Consider the following 12,748-nt stretch of genomic DNA (forward strand, 5'->3'; position numbering starts at 1 on the left):
TAAAAAAATTGAAACAAAATAAGAATAATAGCCTTGTATTTCATTCAGTGGGAATGATTTTCAGATTCCACACAAATGATTAATAGGTATAATAGAAAAAACACTATCATGAGGCCCTGGGTTCAGATTTGCCCCCAATGACTCCCTTTGTGACCTTCAATAATTCTCGTAACTCCCTGAGACTCGATGTGTTATAATAGGAAGAATCAGAGGAGTCAGAAAGGTCCAAGTTAAATCTTCGCTCTGCATCTCCTTCACCAGACACTAGATGTCTTTGGGTCTCAGTACCTAACATTAAAAAGAAGGCTCATTTGAAAGGAAGATAATCCTGACATTTAAAGCATCCGGAAGAGGAGTTGTGTACTTAGAGTTGTAGCATTCCTCATCTTTGGAGGGCCGTTTTCCAGCATAATCAGACTGACTTTTTTCTCTAACATTCTCTCTCCTATATCTCTATTTTCGCAAGCCCTCTAACTTTCTTGGAGCATGCTTTGTTCTATCTTTTAATTCACATGACAGAATTTTTCTCTTCAAGACTTAATTCACGTGGTACCACCTACCTCTGTGAAGCCTTTCCTCAGCCCTCCCATTTATTAGTACTCTCAAATTACCTTGTAGTACACTCATCTGTGTTAAGGATTGTAACCTATCCCAGGCCTTCCCACCATTAGGGTACAAATTCTTTGAAGATAGGAACTTTGTACCATTTTTGTATATACTGTAGCATAAGACTGTGCATAATTGGCATTTTATAGTGATTATATTATTTAAGTGAGGATGATTGGTCGTTTGTTGTGAATATTGTAAAGCAAATCTTTGCTTCAGGTTAAAATGAGAGGACCTCTGAAGTCCCATCTCTGGCATTTCATGCTTCCTTAAATTATAATAAGTCATATATAATTCAAGGAGGCAAATGAAAGAGAGAGAGAGAGAGTGTGTGTGTGTGTGTGTGTGTAGACACACATTCCTGATATAATTCAGATATAATTGGATTATCTGCATTAATAAAGGAAAACAATAGAATAGATAATTAAAATCTGAGTCATTTAAAATTAGCTTCCAAAGTTGTTGCTGTCCCTTCTTATTTACCATCATTTTTATGATTTGTCTAGACTAATACTTAAATTAGTTTGTTTCCTTCAGGCACCCATGAAAATGTGGAGGAGAGGTGCCCCAAAGAGCATTCTTAGGTAATGATAGAACAGATTAGTATTAATATGTCCTACAGGTAGTTGTACCAACTTATATGCCACTATATTGCTGGTAGAAGTCTCACTACTGAATCACTACAAATTTATGTTAAATAATTCCAAATGGGCTCTCATTTCTGCAAAGTAATCCTCTTATTCTTAGCTGATTGATTCTTCCCTATTCCATTCAGCTCAAGCCTTTTCTCCTCAAGTCTCCCACATAACGTACTTACCTTCTTCCTTAGTTGAATACCTTACCTCATACTTTACTGAGAAAATAGTCCCTTTACTATTGCTCCCTCTTCTCCCTTTTTCTTCATCTTAAAAAACCCCTTATTATTGCCATTCCTCTTTTTCTCTCCTTCTCCAGACTTGATTGAAAATGTGGCTTTCTTACCAAGGTCTAGCTGTCTACTTGTTCCATTGATCTCTCTCCCTAGTTTGTATTTCATTTACCTTCATCCTGTCTCCTATTCACCTTAGTCTCTATCTACTGGCTCCTTCCTAGGTGTCTACAAGTATGCTTTCAAAATTCTTCACTTGTTCTGCTATTTTTATCCAACCATTAAGCTATATATTCTCTCTTTCACAGCCACACTCCTAGAAGAAGCTATTTATACTCATTGCTGCCTTCTCTCAAGTCTCATCCTTCTTAATTCTAGCTCCACATTTAATTGCTCAATTGAAACTGCTGTTTTCAAAGTTACAGTGATCTCTTAACAGAAATCCAGTGGTCTTTTCTCAGTTCTCATTTTTCTTGATCTTTTTGCAGCATGTGCTACTTTTGACTCCTGTGAGTATTTTCACTCCTCAGTTTTGTGACACTACTTTATTGGTTTTCATCTTAGCTTTGTTACATCCCCTTACTCTGAGTGTATCTCAAGATGCATTCTTTAAAACCTCTTTTCAGTGATCTCAACTACTCTCATGGTTTCACCTATTTATTTATGTATTCATTTGTTTGGGGGGGGCAGAGGGGAGGAGTTGTTTTATATATATATGTATGTTCATAAATACATTCAGAGAGAGAGAATTCCCAAATTTGTATATCCATCACCTACTCTCTCCTGAACTTTTTCTGGTCCTGAACTTCTCTGAAGTGTTTCCTGTGCATGAGGCACCATTCTAAGCACTAGGGGTATAAAGAAAGGCAAAAATTTGATCCTTGTTCTGGAAGAACTCACATTTTAATGGGAAAACACCATGTATCTAAATACAAATTTTGAGTCCAGGAGTGTTATTGAGACATAATTTCAAAAGGAACTGGGAGAGGTAGGCAGAAAGGCTTTTGGCATTTGAATTGAATCTTGAAAAAAATCACAAAAGGAGAGCATTTCTGGAGTGAGAAATACCCAATAGAAAAGCATGGAGTCAGAGATAGAATCTTGGACATGATAAATAACAAGAATATCCATATTGCTGGATTATAGGATATGTAGAGGGGTAAAGTGTAAGAAATCTGTAAAGGGAAGAAGAGGTCAGGGCTTTAATCCAAAGAATTTTGTCTTGGTCTTTAGAGGTAACCAAGAGCCTCTGGAATTTATTGTTGCCGGGGGAGGGAGGGGGGGGGAGTGAAACATAGTTTAGACAGCTAAATGGAAATTGGCCCATAGTGGAGGTGAGGGGGAAGGAGCACTTAAGGCAGAGACACTAGCTAGGAGGTATTCCAGTAGTCTAGGCATGTGATAAGGGAGACATACACCAGGGGTAGTAGCTAAGTAGGTGAAAAGGGGGGACATATACAAAATATTATGGAAGTAGAAACAGTAAGTCTTGACAGCAGTTTGGATATATTTGGGATAAATGTGAGTAAGGAATCAGCAGTGTTACTGATGTTGAGAGCCTAGGTGATAATAATATCCTTGACAGAAATAGGGAATTTTAAAAGAGGGGAAAGATGAGTTCTATTTTAGACACACTGAATTCAAAGTGTCCAATAAGCAGATGGTGATATGACAGTGGAAGTCACAGGAGACATTACAGCCAGATAGATATAGGAAACATCTGCATAGATATAGGAAAAGATCTACTGAGAACTGATAAGAGGGGCTAAGACAGAACCTTTAGTGATCCATAGTTAGTGGCAGTGATTTAGATGAAGATCCAGAAAGGGAGCCTGAGGAGTGGTCAGGCAAGTAGGGAAACTAGGAGGAATAGCAGAGAGGAGAAATATGCAGTAGAAAAGAGAAATTGTGTCAAAGGCTGCAGAGAAAGCTGAATATCAAGAGGAGATTATTATGTGTGACAACTGAGATCATTGAAGTGTGTTACTTCAATCCACTTTGTGGATGATTACAAGATTAAAGGTGTGAGATAGCATGAAAGAGTAAAGTAATATTAATAGTCAAAAATAGGGTAGGCTGAATTTTACGTTTAGCAAATTTTAGGTAGGTTCATAGTATATGTCTATGAAGGATAAAAGTGTGTGCATCTATAGCCATTGTTCTAGGCTTTATGCTACCAAAACTTACGGTTAATTACCTCAATATGATCCCCTTTATTTTGGCCTTTAGTTTTTTCTACAAACTTTAGCTAATTATGTCTTTTAGAAAAGATGAGACTTTTTTCTAAATATACAATTTCATACCTTGATAATCCTATAGCCAAAAAAGCATTATTAATTGTTGTTCCAGATGTAGTTCAAGTTTATATTAATGTATATTATTATACTTAAAGATCAATCTTTTCTCTTACTTTAGAAGTTACAGTAAGTTCATGTTCATCTGATGTATCAGCCAAGTTTGTTCTTCATGCTGTACAGCTTATGAAGCAAAGAGCATATCGAAGTCATGAATTCTATAAGTTTTCTTCCCTTCCAGAAAAAGGAACTGTGACGGAAGCATTTCCTGTTTTAGTAAGTTGATATAATACTTTGAACTACTATGAAACTTTCTTGTTGTGTGAACTTATAGTAGTAAACAAACTCATATGATGACTTGAAATTAATCAAATATTTTACTTCATAAAAACTTTCGGAGGTAGACTGTTTCTATAAATGAAGGAATTGAACTCTCAGAAGTCTTAAGTGATTTACTTGTATTCTCACATAGCTTTTTGTTCTCTTATTGATGCTTTTTATATCATAAATATTTTTGATATCCTTCTTTGCATCCTCAGTAGAATCTGCTATTATTATAAATAGTCAATCAAAACTGTCTAGCACGATGATTTTGCCCGATACTTTTTGGCACTGGGGTTAAAGGGACTGAATAAAAACTAGGATTTCATTGGTATAGAGAAGTCCCAAATAAGGAAACTGTCCTTGAAGTCATTATCTTTTCTACAACATAAGAGACTTAGAATTTCATAGTCATCTGTATATGTCAGAATTACCTCTCAGTTTTCTCTTATAAAATGTACTATGGATATTTTGGTATATGTGAATTCTTTGTCTTTGACTTCTTTAAGATATAAGCCCATCATTAGGTTCATTGTGTATCAGCAGTTTAATAACTTTTCTTAAGTAATATCAAATTGTTTCTCAGAATGATTGCATTGCATTGCTTCAAAGTTCCACCAGCACCATAGTACACTAATACACACTAGTGAATTAGTGTACATGTCTTCTTATAGGTCTTTCAATACTGTTTATTTTTAAAAGCATTTTTACCTTTTTTTCTGAATGATACGAAATCTTAGAATATTAAAATTTGCGTATTTTTTATTGTTACTGATTTTGAGCATTTCTGTATGATTTTATTTTTGATAATTTCATATAATTTTGTCACCTATTAATTGGAATATGGCTTTTGGGTTTCATTTGTGGTCAAATCACTATTTCAGACTTTTTATTCTGTGATTTTTGAAACAAAAGGGTTTTTTCCTCCATTTGATAGTGTATTACTCAATTTGCATTGTTTATTTGCAAATTATCTACTTTTATTTTTGACGAATTTTTTTTAATCCCTTGTTTTATGAATTTTCCACTTAATTTTTGGTATTGAAGGAAATTCTTTTCATTTCTTCTTCCTCCTGCCCCCCATTTTTTTGAGGTAACCTTTTGTATTTATTTTGCTTGTACATTAGAAGCTTATTGCAAAATGTAGTATAAAGCCATTTCTCATTCATTTGCTTTTCAGTTTTCTAGAAGTTCTTGTAAAGAAGTCTTTTACCCACTGGTTTGTGTTCTCAGGTTATTGAACTCAGTCTTTCTCTCTTAAGAGGTAAAGGCAGAGTTCTATAAGTTATCTAAGAGATAACTTGTCTTTTCTTTTCCATTAGTGTTCTTTTCTATTTTTTAACTAGTACCTAATAACTTTGAAGACAAAGACTTTTTATTTTACATATATGTATATATATATATATACCTGTACATGCACACACATGATCAATGAGCTTTTATTAAACATTTATTACATGCCAGTTATTGAATACAAAGAAAAGCAAAACAGTTCTTCCCCTCTGGGAGCTCACATTCCAGAGAAGGAGATTATGTATAATAACCAAGTCATACTAAAAGAGAAAAAATATTTCTATATATTTCTATTAGTTTTAGCTAGTAGAGATTACCAAGGAAATCCTCCTATAGAGGGTGATATTTGAATAAGGAAGTCACAGAAAGTAAGAAAAGGGGGAATAATATGCCAGGCAGGATGTAAATGAGTAGTTCATGGAAGTGGTAGTTGAGGTATTCAAGGAATACAAGGAATGTGAAATTTAATAGTGCCAATGCTTTGTTTTTCTTGCCTTTTTTACCCCCATGTCCTTTTAAATTCTTGACTATTAAGATGATCTGGCCATGCAACTTGTATTCCAGGTATCTTCTACAACTCTGCCCCAAAGCTGAACTCTATCCCTGCCAGTTTGAGCTGTGGTAGTTTTCATCTTATTTTCCCAAGCATCCATATAATTTTCCAACCATGCTTCTGTTTTTCCCATTATATTTTATACTTCCTTTTTATGTTACATTTTTAAAAAATTTTAAATTTATTGACATAATAGAATTGACCATAGAATTTTTCACAAATAGATAATACATCGTCTTTGCAGTCTCATTTTACACAATTTGAAAATGAGCTCAGAAGATGTTTCAGAAATGTCACTTTTATTTTTTGGTTCAAGCTAATATTTATGATTTCTCCCTTCTCCCACCCCACCATGGGATTAGGGGAGTTTTAGGGAAAGAAAACTTCGTAATAATACGCACAATCACTGGCCATATCCAGAAATGTATGCTTTATGCTTACACTTGGGCACTTGCTTGCCTTATCTCCCCCTCTTTTCTCTCTCTCTTTTTCCCTCTCACACACACACACTTTGTGTATACGTATATAAATATGAATTCATAGACTTTGCTACTCTTATTAGAACATATCATCTTGCTTTCTGGTATTTCTATCACTTAGCAAAGTACCTAGCACAGAGCAAGCATTTAATAAATGCCTTTTTATTCCTTAATTTATGTGATAACAATTTTTCTATTTAAATTTTTTTTTTTTTTTTGTTACAAATTATATCCTTTCCGCCATGCCATTCCTCACCCATTAGTTACAAGAAATGGTACTCATGTATGAAATCATGTAAAACATTTCCATGTTAGCCATGTTTCCCCAAAAAGGGCAGGAGGGGAGGAAGAATAAAGAAAAAAGAGGAAAAAAATCCATGGCTTCAGTCTGCACTCTGGAGATAATCAGTTTTCTGTTGAAGGTAGACAGCATTTTACATCATCAGTTCTTTGGAGATATAATGAATCTTTGTATTGATTAACTAAACCTTTCATATTAATTATCTTTATGATGTGATTATTGTACAGATTGTTCTGGTTCTGTTTGCTCTGCAACAGTTCATAAAAGTCTTGACAGCTTTTTCTGAAATCATTCTTTTTATCATTTCTTTTCAGCACAATAGTATTCCATCACAATCATGTGCCTTAACTTGTTCAGCTATTCCCCAGTTGATGGATATCCTTTTATTTCTAATTCTTTGACACCACAAATAAAGTTGTTATAAATATTTTTTACATGTGTATCTTTTTCTATTTTGTTTTGTTTTACTCGTATTAATTTTGCTGGGTTAAGCAATGTGCACAGTTTATAATCCTTTGGGCATAGTTCCAAATTGTTCTCCAGAAAGCTCCACCAACAAGTACTTTAATGTACATTTTTTCTATATCCCCTCTGGCATTTTGTTAATTTAGCTTTTTTGTCATGTTAGCCAATCTGTTGGATATGATGTGGTATCTCAAGAGTTGTGTTTTCATTTGCATTTTCCTGATTATTAGCAAATAACAATATTTTTTTATATAACCATTGATAGCTTTGATCTTTTCCTTTGAAAACTGCTTGCTCATATCCTTTGACCATTTATAAGTGGAGAATGGCTCCTATTTTTATGAATTTGGATCAGTTCTCCATGTGTTGAAGAATGTGCTTTATTGGAGAAACTTCCTGCAAAAGATTTTGGGGATTCCCCCCCCCCCCCCCCCAGTTTCTAATTTGGCAGGCCTTGCTTTTGTTTGTGGAGAAATTTCTTTAGTTTTATGTAACCCAAATCAAACATTTTACCAATCATGAACTTCTCTCTTTTCTTATCATGAATTTTTCCCTTATTTATATATCTGAAAGGTAATTTTCTGTGTTCCCTGATATCAATTTTTCTGTAAAGTATCTGAAATTGATACTTTATATGTAACTTTTATTTGAATTTTAGATTTGGTATTTTAGGATATTAAAATAGAATCTAAAAGGATGGGGAACTTTTGTAATTTTGAATAGTCCTGATGTAGTATAATAGCCATCGCTACACACATTTTGAGTTTCTCTTTTTCTTTCTTTTCACTATGAATGTCAATCACCTTTTGGAATTTACTGGTTTACTTCAGAAAATAAAATTTAGATAATTTAGTGGTATCTCCCTAGATTACTGGCTTTGGTGAAACTACTATATAATTAGGTGAAGGGTGCTTATTTAATTACTCATGGTTAGAGATCTACTTTTTACTAAACATTTTTCTTTTGTAAATAAATAGTAATAGCCCTTTCCAGTTTAAAATTAAAATATGTGCATTTCACATTAGCAGTTTCAGAAAATTATTTTAAATAACAAAACAAAGGGTAACACGTAATAAACTTAACTTATATCAAAGTCTTAATTAGGGAGCAGCATTGTACAAAAATTATCTTTGTGATCATGTAATGATTTAACCTCAGTTGAGGGGGAATTAAAGTAAATGTTTATGATTACTTTTCATATTTGTGGAGAATTTTCTATCCTTGCTTCATGATTATTTCATTTTCTCAACTACTTATAATGTAGTCACTTCCAGTCTATTATATAGTTTCTTCTTTGAAATATTTTAATATATCTGCTGATACATATTTAGCTTTTTCATCCGGGACATTATTAAGTCTATTATTATCAAAATCTTTGAAAATTTCCCTTATTGAAAAATGTTAATACTGAATCTTCCCCAGTTCAACAACAGAAATTATACTAACATATAAAAATTTCAAATTATCTTATTTTTGGACTTTTAGTTTTTGTGTCTTCTCTATAGTCTATATAGTTTTTTTCAAATCTGTTAGTTTTTCTCTTTGTTTACTCTTTGCATATTCTTCATGGTGTAAACTTTTTTAGTGGATAGTTATCCTCGTATTAATTTGTTTTTTCCCCCCTTAAACATAGGACAACTCAGGCCATGAATATAATGAATTGATCATTCATTATTCGAGAACACCTGTCCTAAATTTGAGTTATTTTAGGTTCTACTTTATATGTATGCCTTTCCTCAAGGATTGAATATTAATATTCTGATATTGGGAAAAGCTGTTTTTCATTTTTTTATTTTTTTATTCACAGGGTGGAAAGGCAATTGAATTTTGTATTGCTCGGTGGTGGGCAAGTCTTAGTGATGTCAATATTGATTATACAATTTCCTTCCATGGAATAGTTTGTACTGCTTCTCAGTTAAACATTGTAAGTATAATCTGATTGCATCTTTTAAAATAAGAATTCTTTGTCTTTTTATAAGACCATATCTTGTAATAGCAATCATACCTAAATTGGTCACAAATTGGGTGATGCTTCTTTTCTGTGATTAGCTTGATTTTAGGTAACAAGTCTGTTGAAACCTACTCAGGCTCTCTCAGTCTCATGGAATCTACTAAGGCAAATAGCAGAGCAGAAATATTCTGGGCCTGTAACCTCAAATGTTGATTAAAAATTAATCCATCTTGTATACTAGAAATTTAAGTTAATTGAGTTTAAATGGAAAAGTGACTATGGTTCCAATTCCAAGTGTTGTTTTAATTAGCTTTAAAATTATTCTGATGTATTTCTTTAAAAAATTTAGTTTAATTTGAAGCTCAGTTGGGTATATGATGCTTTAATTATAAACTTTTTTACTCACCTTGAAGCCAGTGCTAACATTTTAAAGCTAATGTAAAAACTAATTTAAAAAAAATTTTTTTTTTGGTAGCATGCCTCAGAAGGAATAAATCGTTTTGATGTTCAGTCTTCCCTGAAGTATGAAGATCTTGCCCCCTGCATAACTTTGAAGAGCTGGGTCCAAACTCTACGGTATTAATTGTATTTCTGTGAGCCATAAATATTAATAGTTTTTGTGGGGAGGTACTACTCTTATCCAAATCTTTGATAGTTTAGTTTGTGAATACCCTCATATTCCAATACTAGAACTTCCCACATAGACCAAATCAAGACAGCCATTTAAATTAGTTGTGTTTGATGAGCGGGGTATAACAGGTATGTTGGAAGTTATCCTTTTTATTGGATGCTAAAAATACCAATGACTAGATAAAAATTAAGAACTTCTTTATTTTTAACTATTTCATGGGCATGCAATATTTTCAGAGACAACTTTAAAGCTTCAAAGTATTTGTGAGTAGTACAAATATAGCAGTAATTTAGTATTTCCTTGCCCAAATAGCTCTTTGTAAAATGACTATAGTAATGAATGCTAACTGCTTATTTCACATTTAAACTATGAGGATGAATTAGAGATCGAGTGAAAGTTCTTTGTAAAAACAGCAATAGTAAATACAAGGAAGTGTTATTTATTTTTATTGTTCAGATGAATCTGATCTTAACTCATATCAGCATGGGCGCTATTGGCAAAGTACATTACAAGTAATCTAATGCTGGGAAGAAATCTCCTGGTGATGTACAAAATATCTAGAAGTATGACCTAGAATTGACAACAAAGCATGATAAAAGTCGAAGTTGTATAAGATATTCAGCTATCCAAGTTACTACATGTCAGCATTTTAAGGCTGAATACCAAAAATTGAACTGCATCTCAGGGAAGTAGATGATCCTCACAACTAATTTTATTTAACAATTTACATATTGTACTGAAAACTGTTTTTCTTCTCTTTCTAAACTATTAGTATCTTGATATTCTCTTATAAGAGGAATTATTTTGTCTATATTAAGTATTGTCTTATTTTGGATTCTTTACGCTTCTGCTGTTTTATCCAGTTTGATTACACTTGAATCATTAGACTTAACTGGAACTAAAATCTTAATTTCTTCACTGTGTTTGTTTTCCTAAACATCACATTCTGAAAGCTGGATAAATAATGTAGAAAGTTTAGTTTTAAAATATTGGGAATGATTTTTTGAATAGAGTAATGTAAATATCTAAGAAAAAAAATCACAAAATATTTTTAAATGCATCCTTTTTATCTTACTTGATGTTAACTTTAGATTTCAGAATGTAAAAAAATAAGGATCACTTTGAATTATAGTTGATATTTTCTCTAATCACTTTTACAAAAAAAGGGAATACTTCACTCCTATTTCCATCTTAATATTTTTACATACATGATCTGGGTATTAAAGGCATACTGCCAGTCCTTTTAGGCAAATTCCTTATGCTGTGCAAATCTTGATTATATTTGCTGTTTAAACAAATTAGTTATTTTTGAGCATTTAAAAATCTTTGTTATTCAGAGATTAATTTGTTTGTTAAATATGTTTATTAATCTTTTTCTGTTAGAATTAAAATGTCATATTCCAGATTTAGAACTATAAAGTGCTATTTAATTAAATGAATATCATTTTATTTAAATAAAACTGTAATTACCTAATTGCAGACCTGTAAGTGCAAAAACAAAACCTTTAGGATCCAGAGATGTTTTACCAAATAATCGTCAACTTTATGAGATGGTCTTGACATATAACTTTCATCAAGTAAGTATTTGCATAAAGGAAAACATGTTAAATTGAAAGTATGTAATATTCCAAGTTTGCATTGTTTTTTCTATAAATCATCATAATTGAAAAGTAAGGACAGCATGTCAGAGCTAAAACATTCTAGAAATAGTTCGTATGTTATACTTCCATAATTCCTGATAGACATAATCTTTATTAAATGCCTACTATGTGTCAGGCTATGCTAAGAAATGGAGATACAGATAAAGGTTTAAAAAAAATATAGCCCTTGCAACTCATGTTGCAATGGGAGAGACAGCATGCAAACAACTGTACAAATATGGTAGATGTGCTAAGATAATTGGGAGTGATTTCAGAGGTGGGGAACTAAGTTTAAGGAGGATTGAGATAGACTTCTTGAAAAAGGTTAGAGCTTAGTTGAAATATGAAGGAATCCAGAAAAAGGGTTAAAAGAAGAGTTCCAGGTGATAGCATAGCCATTAAAAACTCAAGAGTCTAGAGATTTGAGTGGGAGCTAGCATCACTGAATCAGAGTAGTGGGGGAGTAAGATGTATGCCTACTATGTAGATAAGAAGGGAGCAGTTTATGAAGGGGCTTTAAAAGCCAATTAAAAGATTTTGTATTTGATTCTAGATATAATAGGGAGCCACTGGATTTTATTGAATAAATGATTAGGATAGGGTACTTTGTGAGAAGGAAGCAGGGAATAGAAACAATAATTTGTTAACTTAATGGAGAATGGACTTGAGTGCAGTCAGAAGGCAGAGAGACCAATCAAGAAGCTGTTGTAGTATTCAGCTGTGAGGTGAAATGAGGGCCTGTGTGAAGGGGATAGCATTGTCAGAGGAGATACGGAGTTATATTAAAGGATTGTTATAAAAGGTAAAAATGACAGGACTTGACCTTTTGTGATGAGTTGTAAGGGTGAGTGAATATTTGAGGTTGGGACTAACAATCTTGATTGCAAGGATAATGGTATCTTGACAACAATAGGGAAGTTAGGAAGAGGAGAGTGTTAGAGGAAAAGATGAGTGTATCCCTTCAGTTTTAAATAAATTAAATTTAAATTATCTACAAGATTTCTAGTTCATGATGTCTATATGTCTATAGGGAAATTAGGCTCTGGCAATCAGCTGAGAAGTTAAGGTTGGACAAGGAGTTGAGAGTCGACAGCATAGAGATAATAGAATTCATGATGAGATCACCAAGTGATATAGTGTTATAGGGTGAAAAGAAGAGTTCTCAGGACAGAGACTCATTGTGAGCACAAGCACTATGAAGATACATCAAAGAAGACTGAGGAGGAGAAAGGAGCAGTCTGTAGGTAGGAAAGGCAAGAGAGAGTAATTTAATCATGAAGACTTAGAAATAAGAAAGTATTAAGTACAGGATATTTATATAAATAGGATCAAAAACTACAAATAGG

General features: G+C 32.9%; 1 protein-coding gene across 3 annotated transcripts in view; it reads left to right on the forward strand.

Moving 5' to 3' along the window:
* The window catches only part of TPP2 (tripeptidyl peptidase 2), an 83,980-nt gene that overhangs the window by 42,864 nt on the left and 28,368 nt on the right, over positions 1-12,748 (forward strand). For all 3 annotated transcript variants that reach the window (XM_051984089.1, XM_051984087.1, XM_051984088.1), the window contains exons 17-20: positions 3,890-4,044; positions 8,988-9,104; positions 9,607-9,707; positions 11,243-11,339. In XM_051984089.1, the coding sequence (XP_051840049.1) occupies positions 3,890-4,044; positions 8,988-9,104; positions 9,607-9,707; positions 11,243-11,339 (470 nt within the window). The remainder of the gene's footprint in view (positions 1-3,889; positions 4,045-8,987; positions 9,105-9,606; positions 9,708-11,242; positions 11,340-12,748) is intronic.

This window comes from Antechinus flavipes, chromosome 3 (genome assembly GCF_016432865.1).
Source record: "Antechinus flavipes isolate AdamAnt ecotype Samford, QLD, Australia chromosome 3, AdamAnt_v2, whole genome shotgun sequence".
Classification (NCBI taxonomy): Eukaryota; Metazoa; Chordata; class Mammalia; order Dasyuromorphia; family Dasyuridae; genus Antechinus; species Antechinus flavipes.